The 23,466-nt window shown below is 41.9% G+C and overlaps 2 protein-coding genes and 3 non-coding genes across 16 annotated transcripts; 4 read left to right on the plus strand and 1 right to left on the minus strand.

The window, feature by feature from the left end:
- Positions 1-1,372: 1,372 nt before the first annotated feature.
- snapin (SNAP associated protein) lies at positions 1,373-7,913 on the minus strand. Its single transcript, XM_044170548.1, has 4 exons — positions 7,781-7,913; positions 7,264-7,310; positions 6,961-7,079; positions 1,373-3,540 (listed from the first exon to the last, which is right to left on the minus strand). The coding sequence occupies exons 1-4, from the start codon at positions 7,894-7,896 to the stop codon at positions 3,433-3,435; spliced, it is 390 nt and encodes a 129-aa protein (XP_044026483.1). The 5' UTR covers positions 7,897-7,913; the 3' UTR covers positions 1,373-3,432.
- chtopa (chromatin target of PRMT1a) lies at positions 7,803-22,823 on the plus strand. Of its 12 annotated transcripts, none has more exons than XM_044170540.1 (12): positions 7,803-7,900; positions 9,007-9,096; positions 10,226-10,376; positions 12,729-12,903; positions 13,072-13,218; positions 13,697-16,682; positions 18,732-18,802; positions 19,603-19,630; positions 19,812-19,847; positions 21,222-21,284; positions 22,309-22,365; positions 22,674-22,823. In XM_044170540.1, exons 2-6 carry the CDS (start codon positions 9,032-9,034, stop codon positions 13,897-13,899), a joined length of 741 nt encoding a protein of 246 aa, XP_044026475.1. In that variant the 5' UTR covers positions 7,803-7,900; positions 9,007-9,031; the 3' UTR covers positions 13,900-16,682; positions 18,732-18,802; positions 19,603-19,630; positions 19,812-19,847; positions 21,222-21,284; positions 22,309-22,365; positions 22,674-22,823. The 12 variants fall into 12 exon arrangements, with proteins under 12 accessions (XP_044026475.1, XP_044026473.1, XP_044026477.1 ...); XM_044170538.1 differs by lacking the exon at positions 7,803-7,900 and adding an exon at positions 7,983-8,270 and having other exon boundaries at positions 19,264-19,630; positions 19,707-19,847; XM_044170542.1 differs by lacking the exon at positions 7,803-7,900 and adding an exon at positions 7,983-8,270 and having other exon boundaries at positions 19,577-19,630; positions 19,707-19,847.
- LOC122865078 lies at positions 19,664-19,736 on the plus strand. Its single transcript, XR_006375385.1, has one exon. It is a non-coding gene; the product is annotated as a small nucleolar RNA Z40 (small nucleolar RNA).
- LOC122865081 lies at positions 20,002-20,141 on the plus strand. Its single transcript, XR_006375388.1, has one exon. It is a non-coding gene; the product is annotated as a small nucleolar RNA SNORA8 (small nucleolar RNA).
- On the plus strand, positions 21,323-21,457 carry LOC122865087. Its single transcript, XR_006375394.1, has one exon. It is a non-coding gene; the product is annotated as a small nucleolar RNA SNORA18 (small nucleolar RNA).
- Positions 22,824-23,466: the final 643 nt, after the last annotated feature.

Consider the following 23,466-nt stretch of genomic DNA (forward strand, 5'->3'; position numbering starts at 1 on the left):
GATTAGCGCCCCCCCCCCAACACATTCACGCACACACACACACACAGGAACTGCAACTGTTATTAGAGCAACATTCGGCTCTTCCATGGTAAAAGTTTGCATGCTTAATAAAACTATTACTGAATCTGTGTTTTACCTACTAGAACACAGTTTCTCTTGGCTGTGACCCCTCATCCTCAATTAAAGTGTTAATGGAGTAAATGTATTAGTTTAATCTTACGTAATTTACTGTGACAAACGAGGCGTTTGCACTGTGGCCTCATCAGGTTCTGTAATCATGTCTTTCGGTCTCAATTTTATTTTTAAGAGAATGGAGGAAGCTCCACATTGATTGGAAATACGATATGCCAGTATTTGATAAATATTTAATTTGATCAAAAATCAATAAATATATTTTAGAAATTTTCCAGGACCGCATCTGCTTAACAAAAGACACGTGGGGTCCCGGTCCTGAGCCCACAAGACTGTAATAAAATATAGTATGTATGCTTATGGCCCTCAGGATGATTCCTCTGATTTTGGTGAGCCCTTTCCTCTAGTGCAGCTGTCAGTAAACATTTCCTTTGAGCAAACATTTGGACCAGGACATATATTTTAAAGGCTAATGGTTCTCCATGAAATGTGGACATTCGTGGTCTCCAGGGTAAAGATTTTGGTGACCATTTCCAAATTGTCAAAACTTTGCAGACAAGGTATCTCTCATAATATAATGGCCAGATGGTAGCGCTTTATTTTGCAGGTCTGTTATTTCCTAATCATTTCTTCCTGGACATAACTGTCATTTGGTAGTAATTATAGGTAACACAGAGACAGTGTTCCATTGGTACATCAATGCCAATTAATTGCTAAACTGAAGTAACCTAAAGTATTTGTCAGGTCACAGCAGGTTATCTTTTGTCTGCAGGCAAGCATACAATTCAACAAGTCCAAAAATAAATGAATATTGACTAATTAATTGGGTTTAAAAGAGTTTCCCTTCAGGGATCAATAAAGTATTTCTGATTCTGATTCTGATTAAATGAAGCTTTTCTTAAACTCCTGGAAATCAACTACTTTTAAACTCAACACAACTGACTAAACTAACTGCCTAACACTTGGAAAATGAATAGCGTCACCGGCCAGATTGCGGTGAAATTTGAGGAGGAGTTCATGCTCCCATCGGGATGATCCCTTTCTGTTTTAATGGTCGCATGGCCTTTCCTCGACCGCCCCCTCTGCACCCCGTTGCTTTAGTAAATCATCAGTATGTTTTACATTCTGTCCGACGCCTTCATGTTGTGGGGTGCAATAAACATTGCAGGATTTTCATCAGCATTTTGACAAATGAGTAATTTAGAAACAATGTTTGCATAAGCTCAAAAAGATATGAACATGACGTTAATGTATATTTTATAAACATTCATAAAGAAGCAATGAATATCATACAAAAACTGAAAATCACAAGCATTATGTAGGCATTATTATGTTGCATAATCATAGAGACAACATTCTACACAGTAAGTTTAATTTTCATCATCAAATGTTAAACCAATTTAATATTATGATTTGTGTAGATTTGCTACGGCACATTTATGTCAGTAGAGCTTTACGGGGAATGCAGTGGCACCCATAAAAAAGCTTGGAAACACTGAGGAGTGGAACATGTCGGTACTTTTAATGACTTGGAAAATAAGAGCCAGCTAAACTCTTTGGGGCTGTTGCTCTGTCACTTAAACCCAACTCAAACAACGGTTTGTGTCCTCAGACGATGCAGTTTAAACTGCACCTGTGGTTTTGTCTGAACCAGCTGCTGTGTCCTGTAGAAATGACCTAAACTCCTGTAGAGGTCTCCGTGTCCGAGGTTTAACTTGAACCTGCCGCCGACCCGGGATTACCCGGCGGTTTAAATTAAGCAGCTCAGATTATTTGATTAATTTCTAAAATTTCAAATCTTTTGCCATGCGTGTTTTTTTGAAAGCCACAATATAATCAAGTGGCAGACTTATATAACTGTGTAATTACAATTAATGGTGTCACTTTTTCCTCAATTCATTTTTGATGCCAGAAACAGGGTCACTGATTATCTGACAAAGATTATAACCAGTTGTTCAAAAATGCACTATCACGAGTCCAGCGCCTGCAAGCTGGACATATGGTCCAGTAATGTAGAGACGAAACAGAATCAAATAATCATACATATATTATCAGACCAATCCCCACCGCAGTTTTAGTGCAAACTGATTGCTGATACTACAGTAGATTCAAAGGGGCAAATGTGCTCCAATATGATGTACATTTGATTGAAATATTCAGTTCAATATTATTTAATAATGTTTAATAATACTATCACAAGCACAAGTAGTCATGTTCTGTCAAGATAAGGTTTTCAGATTGGGAAAAACCCCAGCAGGGAGCCAGTTTCTCACTTGATGTGATTCACTGGGGCAAGTGAATTCAATCTTCCATTGGGTCATCAAATTACTGTCAAGGGTGAGAATCTCAGTAATTGTGCACATATGACCTGTGTGAGCAACAGTGGAAACACAATGTGCCAGTGCAGCAACACAGATAAAATGATAACATATCATGGATGTATTAAAGCTCCACACTCATGTGTGCTGCATGATGTTGAGGTTGTTGTGTTCATTTTGACGCAGCAATCAAGTCCAGTTTAGCACGCAGCTATGCTTTAAAACCCTGCAAGTTCCGGTGTAGCTGGACCCGTTCCAAACCGCAGCTAAGCTAGTCAGATGCTAAGTGACAGAGTAACAGCCCCTTTAACTTCCACTTCATAGAGAGCAATTCAGTTCAAGTTTGTGAACAACCATCTCCCAAAGCCAGAGAGCAGAAGAAGGCACGAGGACAGACTGACATTTTAAAACAGTGCATTAGGACAATGCTTCCAGCAGTGAAACAAGGGTCTGTTTTTGTGGTCCACAAGATTACTCAGGCCAAGTGTCGTCATCTATCCTGCATGCTGAGTGACGTCACAGTTGCAGTCTTTTTTTAACATTTTGCTCACGGGTAGAAGTATTTTATCTGCAGAATCAATGTATTATTAAATAACTATCCCTCAGAAAGCAGGAACACTCATTCATTTGATCAGAAGACAGACACTCCAGATAAATGTGGATGGTCATTACCTTTTGTGGCTACATGTGTGTAATGTAGAACGTATGATCTGGTGACACTGATGAAAGCTGATTCTGTCGTATTTTGCTAGAGGATTAGACAATAAGCTATTTGCAGCTGCCTAACTCTAAGCAGATAGCAGTCTGGACTTTTGTTATGACAACATCAGACAAAGCAGGACATCAGCATGTCATTACACAAGCAGCTAACAAAATGTCAAAGGGAGACTTGTCCTCCTCGTGTCACAGTTTCCTGTATTGATGTGTCCCTCCTGGTCAGGACAGTTCACAGTATTTGCTGTGCAGAGCAGGAGGAGGCGGCTCAGGGTTTACTGGGGGAGCGGGAGGTGAACACTCCTGAAGCCTCCAGCATGGTCTTTCTTCGTGCTGTCTCCTTGGCCACGTTATGGTTGAGTCGCCTCAGACGTTCCTGGGGACAGAGTTTTTAGATTATGTTGTTGCTTGTATATTGTTTTACTGTTTGGTAGCTTGTATGCCTTTTCCTGGTTTTAAACTTTAAACTGGTTTGGTAATTGTGGTGGTGATACTAGTAGTTAGTTAGCAGTAGTTGTAGCAGTATAGTGGTATTTGGGGTGGAAGTTGTAGTAATGGTAATATAGTAGTAGTACTTGAGTACTTGTAGTGGTAGTAATGTCAGTAGTAATAATAATAATAATAGCAGTAGTATTAGTGATCATAGTAGTAGCAGTTTTAGTACAAATAATAGGGCTACAGGTATTAGGTTTTGAACTAATAGCAGTAAAAGTAGTAACAGCCTCATTTCCAACGCACAGTACGGCTCGGCTCGACTGACCTTTGCTACCAGGTACTTTTCTCGATTTCGTTTTCCACTGCAGATAGTACTCCCTCAATATAGGCAGAATTCTTAGCTGATCGTCATAGCGACGTCGTGTTAAACTGCCGTGACATCATCTTCAACGCGACACACTCGCTGGATCCTTTCATCGGCAACCAAACAGATTAATGTCTGCATTTTGTCGACTGACCACGGCGTGGTTTTGCGGGCTGCTATTTTTTAAAATCTGGGTCAAGTGAATAAAAAAAACAAAAACAACTGCGGTCGCTATTGATGGTGGGTTTGTGCAGGATGTTCCATATGACAAGCCATGATTCTAGTGACGATTCTCTCTGACCAATCAGTGGTCTGTGTGTTTTAACTCCTGCTTTTAGTATTGGCTTAGCCCGCTTGGAACATCGACTGAGGTGATACCAAAAAAAGTACCATGTACTATCCACAATTCTTTTCACTGGAAAACCAAAAAAGAACGGTTCCAAGTAAGTCGAGTCTCAAGTCAAACCGTGCTGTACCATGCAGTGGAAATGAGGCAATAGTGATAGCACTGGTAGCATTGGCAGTGGCAGTGTTAGCAGCAGCACTAGCTGTACAGAATATTTAAAGCTGCATTAACTGATTTTGTTTTTGCCACTAGAGGGCAGCAGAACAGGCCAGGCGAACATTTGATGTTGTGTTTGTGTCCACCTGATGAATGTAAGTCCAATATTCACTCTGTTTTAGCTCTGTTTTTGGTCTTTACCAACTCCAAATATCTGGCTTTTTAGCTGCTAAATGCTCCACTATGTTCACCAGCTGGCCTCTTAACTGTGCCTGTCTGCTATTTGCTGCTGAGCAGGTAGTGTACAGTGGGTTTATCAAAGCTTTTTCTCTGAAAACAGCTGCCTGCTGCTGGAAACCTGGGGAATGAGAGACCAGAAAACCAAAACAGCAGGGTGAAATTGGTGATAATTCTTTGTGGGTTTGTCACTATGCACGATACCTTCCACATGACACAGAGTCATTGTTATTGTCATTGTTGAACATATTGATTGATGATTAATGCAGCTTTAAAAAATGAGCTGTATGCGACATTAACTGCCACTAAATGTGGCATTAGATCATCAGCCTCTCAGACCAAAATCAATGGGCACTACAGCCCACCAGACTCCACTGGACAGAAACAAAATAAAACTCACCCAAATAGTCTGTTAATCAAAATCACAATATGGACTAGTGCAATATCCAAATCGCGGGAGGCACATTATTTGTAAAGGCAAAATGTGTGTAAAATACCATTCTGAATTAAGTATTGTGATGCTGCAGAGGTGTCCTGGCCTACACGTCGTATTCTACAAACTTAAGAAAAAAATCTTTGTTGGGTACAGATCCTCGCAAAAATCACATTTTAATATATTTTTCAATGAAAATGAGAATGATGCAAAAATGATCATTCCCTCCAATATCATGAATCATATTGCAATTGCATTATAAGTCACAATAATCGCAATTCGATATTTTTTTCCAAATCGTTCAGCCCTATTCCACTGTTCCAACAATCACCAACTCTGGTTTGGTCGAAATAAACCCTGAATCCACAGAGTTAGCTGCTGCGAAACGGGCTGCCTTTTCACAGTGTAATCCAGAGCTCCCCGCTCTGCTCCGCGGTGAATACACAGCGAAAGCAGCGTCAAGCTGCACAGAGCAGAGGAACCAGGCTGGAAGTCAGACACAGAAACGGCATAGAGAATCCGGCCAATTTTTAAAATAAAACTCCCTGTGCAGACTCACGGTCACAACTAAAACAGACAAAAATAGAAACCATTTATCTATGTAGCCATGGTAGAAGCACAAAATGAACAAGTCAACAACATCGGGCAGGCAAATGCTCTGCTTCTGAAACGCTCCTGGTGGGGTTTGAAGGCTTGGAGGACGGAAAAAAACTGGGTTGCAAACGTGACGTAATAGAGCCGTGCCGTGGAATCCCAGCGTTATTCTAAGTGTCTGACAACAGTATGGAAAGGATCCCTACCCTGACTAAATTCAATTCAATTTTATTTATATAGCGCCAATTCAAGAAGTGATCTCATTGCACTTTTCCTATAGAGCAGGTCTAGACTGTACTCTTTATAATATTATTTACAGAGACCCAACAAATCCCACCATGAGCAAGCACTTGGCGACAGTGGCAAGGAAAAACTTCCTTTAAGAGGCAGAAACCTTGGACAGAACCAGACTCAATGGTGGGCGGCCATCTGCCGCTGCCGTGTTAGGACTAAGACTTTTCCTAGTCAACTAGTTGGGGGCATCAGTTAATGGTTTGAGTTCCAGGGCTGAGAAAGAATGTTACAAGTAACATTGTTAACACTGCATACCTGCCAACACTCCTGTTTTTCCCGGGTTCTCCCGTACTTCAAGGCCATCTCCCCACGCCCTCCCGTTTTGTTGTTTCTCCCGTAATTTGCATGGCCCTCAAACTTTATTATACAACCTTCCAAGTTTTGGATGTTTATCTGACGTCAGCCAAGTTGCCAAATCGTCTATGAAACACAATCTACACACTACATACAATTTCAACCCATAGAGCTTAAAAACAGCTCGATTGTAGTCCAGCCTTTACTTCCGTAACGTATCTACTTCATTATGTAACACACGTCATAATGCACGAATTGAGCAGTTTCCACAAGTACACCTAAATATGATATTAAAATAACATTCACCAAAATTCACCGAAATGAATCCTTTATTCACTGCCTTAGATGAGAAAAGAAACAGCTGTTATATCGCTCTTCTCACAGCCAACAGTTTCACAGGGAGGGACTCACACATGCACGAACATGCACGCACGGCCGGGCCGGCCACCAAAACAAAGGGCTAAGAAGCTCGGGTGACAGCACACACACAGGGAGTGTGACGTCATCCTCTGCTCAGGACATTACTCCACTATATCTTTACATAGCAAATTGTTGTTTGCTGCTATATTAATGTTCAGAATCTCGTATAAAGAACCTTTAAGAACTCTGAAAAGAAGTTTCACACCAAAGGCTTGCCACTGACCTGGGCATTCTGCAGTATGTTGTTTACTAGCACTACTCTGCGTCTTGCATTCAGCAGCTTCTTTACATAAGGGTCCAGGTCTAGAGCCACCTTCTGATGTTCATTTATCCTGCATAACTCTGCAAAGAATGTACATTACAAGACACACAAGACAACAATGGTTAGCAAACACGTATTTTGTACATGTATTTCCTTAATTTATTAAAAGAAAATTAATATTGTGTTTAAGATATAGGCAACTTAATAAAAAAAAATTCAAAACACCTGAGTCAGGGATTTAACACACATTATACAGTGAGTTACCTGTGGCCAGATTGTCTAGATGTTCTCTTAATTCTACCTGGCTTTCTCTGCAAAGAATAAAACAATCATATTAATCCAGAGGTTTAATACAAAATAACGAACGCAGCACAATATCAGTTCAGTGCAATACAGTTAGCAAGATTCAGTGCTTATTGATTATCTAAAAACAGAACAACAAACATTCATCAAAATGACAAAGGTAACGTTAGTCTTCCAGGCTAAAACAAAACCCACATCACACACAGCAGCTGAAAACATGACGGGACACGGCACATTTCAATGCTTAAAACACATTTAGTGTAATGAAGCCTGTGGGAGTGTTGGCTGATATGTATAAATAGTAACATCTCGGTTGTGACTTATGAGATAATAAACACCACCAGGTCGACATATTCTGCAGTCACGAGACAGTCAAGGGATTACCAGAAGCAGCTAGCTAGCACGGATGACAGCAGCACTGTGTGATGCAGGTGACGATTCAATGTCAATAAAGGATTCAAAAAGGAACCAAATTTACCTGACTGAGTGTACATGCAAGTCGAGCTGCTGGATAGCTGGTCTCAGGAGGTCGAGCAAACCCTCGGCAATCGCATCTTTACCTGAAGAAGTCTCTACTAAAGCCGCTGCAGCCATTTCGGTAAACCAGCAACACAGCCAGACAGGAAGCTACGTCCTCTGACGTTGACATCGGAGTCATAAGAACGTCTCCATTTTCTTCCCGAGGATAGTCAGTTTAGCTAGCAGCACCATTTTAGGGAGACGCATCGTGAAACGCTGTCTCAGGCATTTTATAATTATTCTGAAAGAGAGCCGCATTCAAGTAGAGTTTGGTCTACCTTTTTGTTTTTTACAGCGCTTAGTTACGAAGCTAGAGTATTATAGGTTATATTTAAACAGAAGAATATAAGGACACCGCACACGACCACATCGTGTTGGTTACTAACGTTAACGTTACTAAAGCTAACCCTAGCTGGCTAAGGCTTTTCTCGACCGACGCAACGTTCTTTGTAAGTAAAAATTGCTGAAAATGATTAGTATATACATTTGAAGTTGAGCTGATGAAATAATTAAACACAAATAATTGCATCTAGAATGGACCAATTGGGTCGCTGATGTGACGTTAGAGCCTATTTAAAGTCTACCTCCGCCAGCTAACTTCTCTGTTAGCCAGGTTTAGCTAGTTTATAAGGATCAAGAAGGACGTTTGAAAAATATATTGACTCAAAACGATTTCACTAAATGAAGATGCCACACTAGCTAGCTAGTGCCACTAATGATATATGGCCAGGCAGATGTTTAACATTTCACCTGACCTACCCGATGGCCTTATTAATGGCATATTGCTTATATTGCACAGACGCCACCATCTTGTGATTAGGTTCACATTAACTACATGTTTGGTAAACGTTTTGGTTGGTTGGTTGATTGATGGATGGAGATGGTTAATGTGGTGTCTGATTTTAAAAATGTTGGCCTTGGTTCTGAAATATACATTAAGCTACAGCTATTGTAACTCTGCCACCCGCAACATTTGTCATTTCATCAGGTAAAAAGGGTGTTGAGCTTAGAATAGAAATACCAACAATAAAAATATCTGTTATACACTTAATGTAATGTAATGTTGAGTCAAATGTCCACTCTGATACCATATGTCGTTGTAATTTTACTTGCTAAATTTTGCTTACTTCCCTTCTTATGACTACCAGTTGACCTTGTTTTGTTTTCTGTCCTGCCTGTTTCCAGGAGCCTGCAAGCGAAGTCTGTCAAAATGAGCGCAGCCTCCTCCCAAAAGGTTGTCCTGAAAAGCACCACCAAAGTGTCCCTAAATGAGCGGTGAGGCGCCACGCACCCTGTCAGCAGTTAAACACCAGATCCAAGGGCCAGCCTTGGCTTGTGAAGGTTCTAGTGCTCCCTATGGAAGGCTACTGTTGGGGACCGGACCCGACATGGATGCTATTCTGACTGTCCCCAGTGTGTGCACTGCTCACTCAACTTTGTTGGTCTTGTTGACATTTGTTGCTGCATGCAGAGTTAAATGTGGTTGTAACATGGAGCAGAGGGGGCTTGCCCGGGCCAAATATCTTGTGTGAGCAGTGCACACATGTAGACAAGGGGAGAGGGTAGTGGTCATACTTGGTAAACCTATGCAGGACCAGACCACTGTTCTACAAATGCCATGGCACTCTTGCTCCCTGTTACTTACACAGCACAGTATACATCAGGTATACGCCTTTTGAAGGGGAGAGGAAGGCTTAAGCTAAACCAGGGAGATGGGGCACCTCTTAATCCTTTCTGCCTCTCTCAAACTTTTCTCTCTCATACTAGTGGAAGTGAAGCACATGCTCCTTTATCCTCCTTCTATCATTGTCTTTCTCCTCTCTGCTCCAAGTCTATAGAAGACCAGGTACTCTCAGTCCTAGCTTGGACGTGACAAAGAGCTCCCCTTCCCCCTCCCATCTCTCCTTCCCTGCTCTATCACTCAGTGGTTTAACCACAAGTCACGGTCCATGCTGTCAGTGGCTGGGTGGCCAAGCACTCCTCACGTCCAGGGCCTCTGCTGCTGCAGCATGATGACACCCCAGCCAGTCAGCTGGAGGCCTGTAAGTGGCAAATTGTGCTGCTCTTCTGGCACCTTTTCTCTGCTTCTGTCCTTCAGTCTGTCTTTGCTCTCTGAGTTTCTTTTCTTTATCTTAGTTTGCCTTTCTTGTGCTTGTTTGAAAACACATGCTGAATTCAATTAGAAATCATTCTGGATTGTCATATGATTGAGAGAGAAAATGAGTGCCAACAAGTGGAACATAAGTCTTAAATGACAGAAGAGCCACCACAGTCTGTGTGGCTGCATCCATAATATGAGAAATGACTTGATGTGGAACCCTGCTTCCTCCTCCTCCTCCTCCTCCTGTATATCCCCTGTCCCCTTCTTTTACTTCCTCCCTCTTTTTCCCTCCCACCCCTAAAGCTTCACTAACATGCTGAAGAACAAGCAGCCCACTGCGGTAAGCATTCGAGCCACCATGCAACAGCAGCATTTGGCCAGTGCCCGTAATCGCCGGCTGGCCCAGCAGATGGAGAACCGGCCTTCAGTGCAAGCTGCTCTGAATCACAAGCAGGTGAGGACAAAGATCAGACAAGCTTTTTACCGAGCGGAGCCATGTTGTAAACTGTAGACTGATGTGCACCAATGCTGTATTTGTGTAAAGGGGTAATGGCAGAGGGGCGTCTATAACATGGGCTTTCTACTTGATTGTCTAAGGCAAGGCTTCTCAGTAATGCTAAGATTAGGGAAGAAAATTAGGTTTGATATCATTATGTAACCTGATTACCTGATTGAAACTTCAGACCAAATTGATCTCTGAAGTCCGTCTTCTTTGTCTTCATATGAGCATATGTTATTAACCTGGACCAGGGAGAAGCATACACACACCGGGCAATATGTGAAGTCTTCTGAAGTAAGAAAGAAAAGGTGTATACTTCGTGAGTGAACTGTAGCTACTACACCCTGCATGAATCAATATTTTTGATATTGACAATGAAATCACATAATGTGATGAATTATGAAGACCTAATGTGAAAGGGATTAATCATAGTGCCAATATCACATCCTACTGTCACCCAACTCTTTTAGCCTCTTTTTAGCTCATTATTTTGGTTTTATGACCCACATTTCTGTTCGTAATAGCTCTCATCAATCCTCTGTAGGCAGCCGTTTAAGTAAAAAAAGCTCCCATAAACCCACAAACCTACCCTGCACCAGAAGGTGGTGAGCATAGAGTAACATCTAGCAGCCAAAGACCCAGGTCATTTTTGAAAAGTTTAAAGTGCTTGAGGGATTTTAGTGTTGCATTTCCATAAAGTTGGGGGATGTTTGGGGGGGAGAATCTGAAGGGGCTGACATATTTAGGCCTGTCACGATAACTACTTTTGTTGGACGATATATTGTCCCAGCAATTATTGCAATTAACAATATTATTGTCATATTAAGGGCATTTGCATCTCATCTCATCACATTCATTTGCATAAAGCATAGGGGTTGTGTCAGTTGCAGCAAGGGAGAGCTCTTTAGCCAAATAATCACAAACTCACTACAGGGACATTTGTATATTTGAAGTAAAAAAAAAAAAAAAATAATACAAAGGGAGGGAGAAGATCCAACAAACTATTTACATATTTACAAGCTATAGGAACACTGTGATCCAGACATCCGGAGAGAGAGTGAGAGAAGCTCAAACCTGCTGCCCCACACACTGCACCTACTGAGGCCGAGGACTGCGATGACTCTGAGCAGCGTGCCGGGAAATCAATTACAATATATGAATATATTTCTTGCCTTTTCCCTGGTCGTCTGAATAGATTGCTAAATTTGTCACTAGTCACTTTTTAGAAATAACTTCAGTAAGAGGGTCTGAAAAGTTGCTAAATCTAGCAAGAAAGTCACCAAGTTGGCAACACAGCAGATGACGAGAGGACAGAAGCAGCGTGACCAGAAGTGACGACAAAACCCGTCTCAGCATAGTTGTTTCTGTTCATTCGGCTCAGCCGCTGTGAAAAATAGCGCTGCGGCCCAAGTCTTATAATGGCAGGGAAAAGCCCGCTGTTCATGTCGGTGACATTCTTATGTAAACATAACATGCTCGAGGTCGTGTCCATATATCGTACGATAAGTCGATAACATAATTATGGCGACAGGCCTAGAAAGATCCTGATTATTAGTCCTTGTATTGGTCAGCTCCAAAACCACTTCCCATAATGCAACTTGGTAGCGTCTTTCAGTAGGCTCTGTCTCTGTTTTTCACAGGCTGAGTAATACTATACATGAATGGTAAATTGACCTTGACAGGTGAAATTGGTGAACTGCCCTTTAAGATTAAATTTGTCAGGTCGAAAGTACAACTTTTGAATCCGGGGATATGGTGGAGCCTCTCTGCATTTTTATGTTTTTCTTCTATTAACTTCATAGCTTTACAATATGGCTGAAACACGTTTGCCCCGAGAGGTGTTACAGTCCAACGATCACAAGGTAAACAGTAGAAATATGGTTCACATTACAAAGTAATCCACCAGGAATGTGCTCTTGCATGCGTGTGATTGGTCAACGCAGTGCTTGGCCGGCTGACGTTGTGTTGCAGTAAAAGTTGAGCCTGGTTCGACTTTTTTGGTGGATGATGATGAGTTGTTTTGCCAGAGCCTTGAGTTGGGCTGCGTCTTGTTTTGTTTTGTTTTGTTTTGTAGGGCTACTGTCGTCTGAAGGCAGCCTTAGGCCATCATTGATCCATAAAGAGTTCGGTCTAGACCTGCTCTATTGGAAAAGTGCAATGAGGTCACTTCTGTTGTGAATTGGCGCTATATAAATTGAATTGAGCGCCTGTAACCACCACCTGTAGGATGACTTTTCCTCAGAATTGCACACCTTATTTGTCTGATTTCATTTTGTCATAATTGCATCGGTGAATAACTTGTGTCAGAGCCTGAAGCAGCGTCTGGGGAAGAGCAACATCCAGGCCAGGCTGGGTCGGCCTGTCGGGGCTCTGATGCGTGGAGGAGCTGCTGGAGGCAGAGGAGGAATGCGGGGGATGACCAGGGGAGGCCTCCGAGGACGAGCCAGAGGAGGAGCAATGAGGGGAGCTCTGTCCCTGAGAGGTGTGTATCCACGACCTCACACAAGATCTCACCGGTGAATATGGCTCTGATTCCAGTTGCGTGCTCAAGCTGGACCAGGGCCCCAGTCTCGTGGCTGTAGATTTTTCTTCAACTTTACTGTTTGTCCTGAGTTTGCATCGAGTGAGGATGTTACTTTGTGTCGCTCAGGGAAGCGAGTGTCTACAGGTGGACCCATGCGAGGCCGTGGCTCCGCTGGCCGTCTGACGATGCGTAGAGGCGGTCGCCACCGTGGAGGAGCGGCTGGCAGAGGGGGAGCTCTGTCCCGAGGAGCCACACGAGGGGGAGTAGCCAGAGGTCAGGGGGTGCCAGAGTTTTGTCTTCTAATGTGGCCCTGAGAGCTCAACACGCTGCAATTAAAGGACACACGTGCAAATGAACCAAACACAACCAAATACAGAAGCGCTGCATGTAGCACTGATGATGACAGAAACTGTTTCCAGGGGACGCTAAACAGTGATGCACATGGCTGGGACACGCTTGTTGTTGCCATGGTTTGACTTTTATTAGTTATTGAAGTGGTGTTGGGGAAAATGAGCTAAATTGTAAATGCTGCAAATGTGTTGTCAAGTTGATGATGTTTTCTTGTTTTGTCTATTTGCATGTGTTTTATTAAGTTGCCATGCGGTGAGCTCTCAGGTCCACCATAATTTTCTCTATTATTTAAGCGTGAAAAAAGATTGTGCTTTTCACCTTAACTCAAACCTACTGAGTTGAAGCGTTGACTCTTGATCAGTGCTATCCAGTCACCATTGCTGTTTGTGTTGGTGGACAGGCCGTGGTGGACTGCGCGGGCGTGGTGGTTTTGCCGGTCGAGGTGGTCGCGGCCGTGGGCGGGGCCGAGGTGTTGGCCGACCAACTGTGACCCGTGAACAACTGGACAACCAGCTGGACGCCTACATGTCAAAGACCAAAGGTCACCTGGATGCTGAACTGGACGCCTACATGGCCCAGGCAGACCCGGACAGCATGGAGTGACGCTGACGGACTCTGAAGCAGAAGCACACGTGGAGTCACTGCAGAACTGAACAGCTGAACTCGCACACAGTGTTGTGCATTTTACACCAGATTGATGTGCTGAGAAATTATTGTTAATAATTAAGATGAGAGTGGTGACAGTCCAGGACTCACGGTGTCACCTGAATGTGCTTCAACCACTTCTCAATTCTGCATCAACCTGCGCCTGCAAAACCTTTTAATTCTGGAGTAACTGTGTGAAGGGACCTTTTAAACATTAACGAACCCTGCTGTCTGTAGACTTCTATGGGTTTTGTTTTGGGTTTTTTAATGATTTTGTTTTATATATGAGAAACACTTTTTAAAAAATTGGGACATGTCTGTAATGGCTTAGAACTGCTCAATGACCCAGTGGATGTTGTGTTAACCTTCTGTTGAAACCAATTTTGAATTACACCTTCGTTTTTTTTTTTTTTACTTTTATTTTGAATTAGATTTTAGCGTTGGTGTGCTCAGACCTTTGGGGATTAATCCAGTCTTGGGGACTTTTTGTTAAATAATGTAAGCAGAGTCTTTAAGCCAAGTATCCATTTGTCTTTGTTTTGTATTTAAAAGATGTAGTACTCTGAAGTGTTCCACTATATCTTCCATCTGTCAGCATTCTTCAGTGGAGTGCTAGCATTCTTAACTCATACTTGAGCGCATTTGTATGACATTACCTGAAGCAAGTACAAGAGGTTTAAGTTCAAACTTCCCTAATTGTGTCAGTTGTATGAATTTGAAACGCCCTTGAGTAAAATGTTGACCACAGATGAAATGAAGTGAGTTGAAATGTTGTGTATCTCAGAGTGAATGATTTAAATAAGCCAGTAATGGCAAAATCAAAAAAGAGAGAGAGAGAGAGAAGATGGCTTCAATTTGGGGTGAAAATGAGACATGATTCCCAACATTACTGACTCCTTAAAACCACACAATGGCTACTTGTGACCCATCCTCATCATCAGTTGCAGATGGGTGAAGAGTGATTTTAGTTGTTTTTTTCTGCTGTTGTATTAAAAATCATTTTAGAGGCCTGTAAAGGTTTTTTAACTTGTAGCATAAATCTGCTTTCTTATCTTGATTTAAAATTCCATGCAACTTGGAGAATCCTGGCCCCCAGGTTGGGAATCAGTGCCAGCAGAAGTCACCTTGACCATCTCCCCCCGCTGATTCAAGTCCGCAAGTCAGGTGAGGCAGATGATAAGGCTTGCTGCAAGTGCAGAATTCCACTCCGGCTTTGGCTGGAATTCAGACGGTCTGTGTGTGTCACTGACTGAGCGCCTAAAATAACTAATAATAAAGATTGAAACCATCAGTCAAATGTGGGGTTCCAGAGACTAGTTTAGAACAAAATCAAGTCACCTCCATTTGTTTTTTGTTGAATCACGTGGAGGTTTGGGTTCCTTACATGATGTTCCTTATATAGTTACAACTGCTAGTACTGTTACAGATATCTGCTGAGTGAATGATGATAAAGGGGTGAACAAGTAATCTGTGTAACCTTTTTAAAGTAGGTACTTCAATGATGAGTACATAGGAGATAGGTTTTATTTTTGTATCATTTTTAATAGTCTGATTTCATTTGCCTCATTGCAGTGCTCAAGTGTTTTAATCCTGGTTTAACCATGGAAAGCACTTTGTAACTTTGTTTTTAAAGTGCTATATAAATAAAGTTTATTATTATTAAATGTCAACATCAAATGCAAGACTGCACCCCACAAACTACAGTGATAGCAAAACATGGTGGGTGCTGCTTTTTCTTTAGGCCTGTTTCTTTTTCAAAGATCTTTGCTATTTCAGCTGATATGCTTACATGGTCCATATTTGTAAATTCATTTGTGTTTAATCAAATTGCCACACAGCAAATCTAGGGCCATGTAATATTCCAGCATAGGAAAACTTTTTAAACAAACACTGGGGTAGTACTCTGGCTGGAGGCAGAAAAGGAAGTTAGTTTTTATTATATCCATGGGTCGATGTCTGATGGCTATGGTGGCTATGCTAACAATTGCTATGTTAGCTAAGGGTAGCTCTAATATTTAGCTTTGGGTACATCGGCAAGAATATATGAAATTACTTTAAAGTAATTTTAGATTACTAATGCTAATATTAGAGCTAGCATTAGCTAACATAGCTATTGTTAGCCTAGCCAGCCTAGCCACCATAGCCAGTCTGACTAATCCATAACAGAAATTTAGAGCCAACTAACCAAATAATACCTGGATTATTTTGGCATGTTTAGTGTATTAGTAGAACATTTACGTCATATAAAACTCCATGTCGCGGGCATAGGTATGGCATATTATTTATTATTCACCATAAATACTTTGAACGAGTAACCGGTTGCTATCATCCTGGCATAAGCCGTTTTCTACCGGCATACCACTCCTGGTCCATATATACATACTGTATATACATTGTCAATAAAGACAGAAAAAATACACATTTACGGCACAACTTGATTTGATTTGGTGTGACAGTGGCCTACCACTTTCAAGCGGCACCTGCGGTTAGGAAACGGTATGCATACCGCTGTAGGGACGGGCATAAGCCGCTGACTCACTAGTGGCATACCATCAGCCACTTTTCGATCTCGGCGTCACTCTGTTAGGATTTCCGAGTTGCCTTGAACACAGAAGTGGTTGCCGAAAAGCGGTTTCAACTGACGTAACGCACCCTATAAATGATTTTGCGGCGCTGTTCAGCCTCCTCTTGTTACTGTTATCTGGCCTGTGGGGTCCGCGAGGGAGCAGCACGCGCAATGGGTAACTATACATAATAGTTATTCACCGGACTCACGGCACTGAGCTATACACACGGCGTGATTTTATGTGACATTTGAAGCGTGACGTCCTTACATTTTGGGCACCACGCTGCCCCCATTAAGCATATTAACGCTGCATACCAGCTAGTTGGACGCTAAAGTGGCTAGCGGTATCATTAAATATTTAATAAAATATGGGCAGTCTTGAGTTCATTAGTTTATGATGAGACTTGAGTCGATTGTAAATTAGTCAAGTTTACTGCAGTTGTTGCAGGTTTTGAGTCCCTCCTCGAATAGTGTTTAACGTTAGGGCTTTAGATTACTGTGAGGCAGAGCTGACTGAAGAAAAGGACTGGCTAGCATGGGGTTATGGGCAAGGTTAGGTTCAGGCTAAGGCAAGGGAGAACGCACATGGGGTTAGGATAGGGGAACTGAGCCTGACCGGTTAACTACCCACACAACACTCCAGACCTTTGTTCACAGCAGGAAAAGCAGAGGTGTAATTAATAACATTAAAACCGACTGCATTCTATTTAGGTGAGCTAGTTCCAGGGTCCTGGTGGTGTGCATGCTGGCTCGCTGACATGGCCGAAAGTTATTTAACGTTAATGAAACTGAGTCATCCTAACGAAATGTTTAACCTGCTCTTTTCCTGCCATGAGTCAAAATGTCTGCCGTGAAAAATGCGTACTTTAGGTAACGTTACCGTCAAACAGAGCGGGAAGATGAACCATCTCCAACCAATCCTGGAAACATGTACACGTTCTGTCTACTAGCAACATAATTGCCTCCATATTATTGCCTAATCAAAATTAGGAGGCCTACTTCTCGTAATTGTTTCAACAAATGAGCTTTTGCCTTGATTAGCAAGTTTGGAATTAAGTAGTTGTTTGAATATCGATGGCAGTCGGACGAGTAAGCAGGTATTATTCTAAATTTCAGTCAAATTTTAGAGATGCACCAATGCGGACTTTCAGGCCTGATTTTTAAAGCGAACCGATAATAACCTGTTAGCAGTGGCCGACAGAAACTGACAACGGCGCACATTTTCAGACAGTCTCTCCTGGAAGACTCGAATGCCTCAAAGTGAAGTGAGTGAATGTCGGATAGTCTGTTTTCCCGACTCTCTATTGGCTGAAGCGGAAGGAGCCGTGTGATTGGCTACAGATACTTCCCTGTTGGACAAAAAAAAAAATGCATTTGTGAATGGAGCCACACAGGGGAGTCTCAAAAAACCCACACGCAAATGCAGTGAAGTCCACACATGGCAAGCATTTTGTGTATAAATGTAACAACATCAAAGTATGTTATTTATTTATTTTTAGATAGATATATATCTATATCTATAGATATATATATATATATATATATATATATATATATATATATATATATATATATATATATATTTTTTTGCATATATATAAAAACTATAAAATACATTTTTGTGGAGTTTCACATTTATATACAACTAAATATTTTTCTCTCTCTCATTTTATATATAAATCCTGAAATAAATTTGTGAATCCTTCTGCACAACACTTGGAAACACACTTAAATGTGTTAAAATCGGCAAAGTTTGCCTTAAATGGCACATTACAAAATAAGCTTAATTTCTTTCAGAATAATGGGTAAACATGCTCTAAACGCAAGCAATGAATAATAAAAGGGGCATCTGCAAGGTCTCAAATGAGCCACCTGTAACGGTTAGAAATCAAAATGCTCGTCAGTCCTGTCCAGATATCGGGATCAGTGCGTCCCTGCTAGCCACTTCGTCCTATGCCACAGTTTAGACTAGTGGGATTGTCCTGTGTAGTGGGCTGATCCCAGGACAACAGTGGCTATATAGAACGTCAGGTTTTGCTTTCACCTCTGCACTGTTGGTTGCTGAACGGTGACAATGAGGCCTGGCACATTCACCCCTCTGTGCTGGTTTAAAGATGTATGAAATAACGTGAAACTGTATAGCTCATAAGTAGGTTACAAGGTGCTTTAGAGGCATATCAAGATTGAAACTTGAACATATTAAAATCCAAGCTCTCGTTTGCAGGCTTGACCTTATTGCTGAATGTGATGGGGAGAAGTAATCCTACAGTTTGTGCTGCCCCTCTGGGACACAAGGTTAGTATTTGTTTTTGTTTTTTTAACGTTTGAGTGTAGCCAAACAAAAGAAACAATCAACCTTCTAATCACTGAACGTTGTTTAGACAATTCTGAGAGCCAATGTGAACTTGAGCCAAGACTGGAGTGGCTGGCAACTTGATACATGCAGCAGGACATGGTTCTCCTGAGTAAATATGGACAAATTGCCAGATCTCTCCCTGTACATAGTTGATGGGAATACATTTGTATCATTGCACATAGTATTTGGAGGTGAAGCCACTGTCAGTGCTGTGGGTGTGTTTGGATTTTTGACTACTCATAGCTTGTCATTCCAGTTCAGTTATTATTCAGCTAAAAAGGTTTTCAATCAAAATGACTTGAATATCATGTTAAGTCTTTTGTGTCCCGTCTGCCATTTCAGATAGACCTCAGAACCTGTAAGAACACCTAGTTAGTCTACTACTCCTTTTCCACTGCAGGCACTGAGTAATCTGGGACTTGTGATAACTTTAAGTTGTAAGAACCTGGATCTTGTCCACAAAGGCTGCAGAGAACAGTGGAAACACAGCAGAACCCTGACAATGGATACACTTACATTTCATTAGGCGGAAGAGGGCTAAATACCGTCCTTGTTAGCACAGTATGAGCTCTGGTCCTATCAGGTGGGCCGTAGAGCTCATACAGTGCAGAGAGCAATTACTTCCCTTGCAACCCACTGCTGTTACTCTACAGCAGTGTTACTAATGGGAACTGACAGCTCTTAAATGTGCTAAGTTAGTGTTTTAATGGCAGTGAATTTAAACCGTTGTCTGTGGCAGGTGCTGGAGAATACCTCAGCCCAGCTGGGTAAGTTTTATCACAGTACATCTACTGTTGACCAAATGTTATGATGATTGGCTAAATATGTTCAACTGCTCTGAAGTGTGAGTGACAGCTGCCTCTCTGAACAACATGCTGCACTGATAGTGAATATGCTGATGGTTCTGGAAACACACTCTCACCTTCATCCTGCATCTGCCGCCTGCAGGGTTCCTGGCCTTCAGCACTGATGCAACCACATGATGTAAGTACAGAGGGTGTGCACTGACCACCACCACTGAGTGGCAAAACAAACAAAACAGGTGGCTGCTATACATGGACAGATGTGATACCAGAATCCAGTGATCTGTACGACGTACAGGACAACAACAAAATGTGACAGACTAGCACACAATGACAGCACTGTATGGTATCTGCAGCCAGTTGGTTCATCATCTGGTTTGTTCAAAAGTCAGTGCTAGACAAACTCAACATCTGGCATCGTTGGTCTCCATGCTGCCTGTGCTTGGGGTCCTGGTATATTTGTTGAAACACACTGCATCTGTACTTGTCAACATACTGGAATACTAAATGACCACACCAAGGAGCCATGTCATCCAGCTTTGAACCAGGACTGTTTTGTAGTGTTGACTTGAAAACTGAGGGTGTGCTGGGTAAACATGCAGGTGTGAAGAATGTGACTCTAAGAAAAAATGGATACTCAGATCCCTCTTTCTCCCAGTGCTGATTCTAATACCTAAACCTACAGTTTGTTTTCTCAAATCTGTCTGCTTGGGATTATTCTTTATGCATACCTGCAAAAAGACAATCACTGTTTTTTAGTGTCAACCGGGTCAGTCACAGGAATCGTGTAGCTCCGAAGAGTTTTTTTAAAAAGTGGGGTGGGTTGACTGTGATGGCGCGTTATCTGTCTTTGCTATGACCTCATCATTCCCGCCGATCCAGGTTAGCATCAACCTTATTTGATTGTCAGTTTTGGTATTTGAGATACGAGTTTACCGTGAGTCAAGTTTGATTACCTGCAGCCTGAGTGCCGGTAACGGCGGCCGCTGCCTTACAGAACAACGCAACGTAAACAACATTGCTGACTGTTTGAAGCCACCTTCCTGATATGTATTGCTAGATAAACTAGCTAGCATTAGCTAACTTAGTGGCAAATCTCAACTCAGTTACCAGTGGAAAGTAACATTTACTCAAGTACTGTACTTTACCTGAGGCTTTCTGTTTCCTGCTACTTTCTACTTCTACTCCGCTACATCTGAGGCAAATATTCACTCCTCTACATTTAACTGACAGCTTCAGTTACTAGTGACTTTGCAGATTCAGATAACATACAAAATATAATCAATTAATATTATAACAGTAAGGCATTATTGGTCCCCAGGGGAAATTCACAAGCTATCAGCAGTATGTAAAGTAATATAAATGAATTAAAATGAGCTCCACCTTTTTTACCAGCTGCAACATCAAAACAAGTGTGTGTGTGTGTGTGTGTGTGTGTGTGTGTATATATTTATTTATTCTCTCTCTACTGGTGATTAGTGAGGTTTGGTGTGCACATTAAAGCGTCCCCACACCAGTAACTACATGTGCTTCTGTCTGGCCGTATTTCCTCCAGGTTTGTGCTGCAGCAAGAGAGAGCCTCCTTATCCCAGGCTTCAGCAGGGATTCAACAACAAAGGTGAGCGTTGAACTGACCGTAGTTAGAGGTGATTGAAAGCTGAGGTCTATCCCGACAGACCTTTTAACTGTAGGGCCGTGTCGTTGGAAATGCCTCAGACAGCAAATCTGTAGTCTTGCTTTACCCACATGTTCACTGCCATGAGCCTTGTGGGATATTACTGCAGAACACATGATGAGCAGTGAAGTGACCGTATCTTGACAGTTTCACTATCATTTTTTTTTTAAAGAAAAATGATAACCAAAGAAGTGAATCAAGAATTGGTTCCATTTTTAGAACTCAGTCCAAACTGTGTAATTTCTACACAGGAAACTGGCCATGAAACATCACTTCCACATCTGTACATTGCAAACAGTGGCACATTTTGTTTTGTATAAATTAACCATCACAGATTGAACATGTTAAAACTGTATATCATGTTATCAACAGGGCAGTGGGTTATTGTTTTCCTTTTATTACACGGCTTTGTTGAATACTCGATTCGGAGCAATTACGGCATTCTGCGTCTTATTACTGAGTAACGGACTGTTGCAGTGGAGTTCTGATCGTAGACTGGAGTCCAATCATCAGTCTGCAGAAAGAAGAAAACATTTTCAAATCATTTTTTAATCAATATTTGGTGTCAAATTATTCATGTCTTTAGTATCCCTGTGTAATAACTAGAATCACCCTGTCGGGGTTTATTTCGCAGTCATGACGGGCTCGCTGTACATCAGCCCTTACTTGGTTAATTTAACAGGGATCAAATGTATGTTTGTAGCTGAAGCTAATGTGCAGCTCCCGTCCTTGTTTAGGCTGTCTTTTGTTTAAGGCCTGATCCAAGTCCATGTGTTTATATAAAAGGAATCTTTCTGATGAAGATATGCACTTATTCTGCTTCCTTGTTATTACACTAATTGCACAAATCTTAATGAGGTGGAGAAAACATTTAGGAAATGGGAATGAATATAAACAATGAATGGCTACATTGAGATAAAATGAGGGATTTGAGCTCTTGAATATTTTGATAAACTCCTTCTTTCAGAATCCTGAAACCATCCTGGAGACCTTTTTAAATGAGGAGTTTGGGCAGCCTTTCACTGTAAGTAATGTCTATTTGTTGTTCGGGTTTGGTCATATACCAAGGCTTTCAGGACTCTCTGTTCCTGACTTGCTGTGGAGTTGACCAGAAAACAAAAACCATCCCAGCAGGCTTCTGCAGCATCCTGCTGGGAAGACCTGTTGGGAACATGCCCTGCCTTTGCTTGTGTGCCACTTTCCTGGTGCCATCTGTAAACATCATGTTTGGTAGTCTGTACCATTGTCAAATGGAAGTGATGAATTAGTAGACACACCTTGCATTTAACTACTGCTGAGTGACCACTGAACCTCTGCTTCCTCTGTTTTCAGATGGATGCAGAGCCATCGGTGAGCAGCTGAGAACAGCGCTGTCAGCACTTTGATCCGCTCTCACTGGCTTTGGAATAAAATTGTCACTTTTGTCACCTTTTTTATTTTCATTTCTTTTTCATTACAAATAAAATATCAGTAACTCCATAACTCTCCTCACTTGTGTTTTAGTCTCCTAATATCTATGAACAAGTTTCTTAATCGCATGTGGAAAGGATGTGTAGGCCTAGCTTACAGTTAAGGGGCGACGGTGGCTTGGCATAGAGCGGGTCGTCCACCAATCAGGTCGGCGGTTCGATGCCGGCTTCCCCTGACCCACATGTGGAAGCGTCCTTGGGCAAGACACTGGACCATCATCTGCCATCTGTGTGTGTGTGTGACGCGCTTTGAGTGGCGCTGTATAGATACAGTCCACTTACCACTTAGTTTATACCGTTTCCTGCTGCAGGCAGGAAAAAGCTGATATAAATGGCTTTTGAATAATCTAAAATATGATGCACCACATGTCCTGTTTCCTCTGCCTGAAGACCGCACTCAGACCCCGAGTGCTGGAACATCAGATCAAAGGTTACAATTGTAACAGCGCAGTTCCTCCACTAGAGAACGGTATATGTACACGAGCAGAATGACTGGCCCTGTGTCCGAGTTCAGCTTTCATTATGTCCTTTAAAGGAAACTTCTCTCTCAAAGCCCAACGCGGCAGCGGCGGATGGCCGCCCACCATTGAGTCTGGTTCTGTCCAAGGTTTCTGCCTGTTAAAGGAAGGTTTTTTTTTTTTTTTTTCTCTTGCCAC

The sequence above is a fragment of the Siniperca chuatsi genome, linkage group LG17 (genome assembly GCF_020085105.1).
Source record: "Siniperca chuatsi isolate FFG_IHB_CAS linkage group LG17, ASM2008510v1, whole genome shotgun sequence".
Taxonomy (NCBI): Eukaryota; Metazoa; Chordata; class Actinopteri; order Centrarchiformes; family Sinipercidae; genus Siniperca; species Siniperca chuatsi.

Coding starts and splice junctions, on each gene's coding strand:
- snapin (XM_044170548.1), bottom strand. CDS start 7,896: ATGGCTGCAGCGGCTTTAGTAGAGACTTCTTCAGGTAAAGATGCGATT. Junction 7,311..7,780: donor TTGCATGTACACTCAGTCAG/GTAAATTTGGTT, acceptor TATTCTTTGCAG/AGAAAGCCAGGTAGAATTAA. Junction 7,080..7,263: donor TCTAGACAATCTGGCCACAG/GTAACTCACTGT, acceptor CATTCTTTGCAG/AGTTATGCAGGATAAATGAA.
- chtopa (XM_044170540.1), top strand. CDS start 9,032: ATGAGCGCAGCCTCCTCCCAAAAGGTTGTCCTGAAAAGCACCACCAAA. Junction 9,097..10,225: donor AAAGTGTCCCTAAATGAGCG/GTGAGGCGCCAC, acceptor CCACCCCTAAAG/CTTCACTAACATGCTGAAGA. Junction 10,377..12,728: donor CTGCTCTGAATCACAAGCAG/GTGAGGACAAAG, acceptor AACTTGTGTCAG/AGCCTGAAGCAGCGTCTGGG.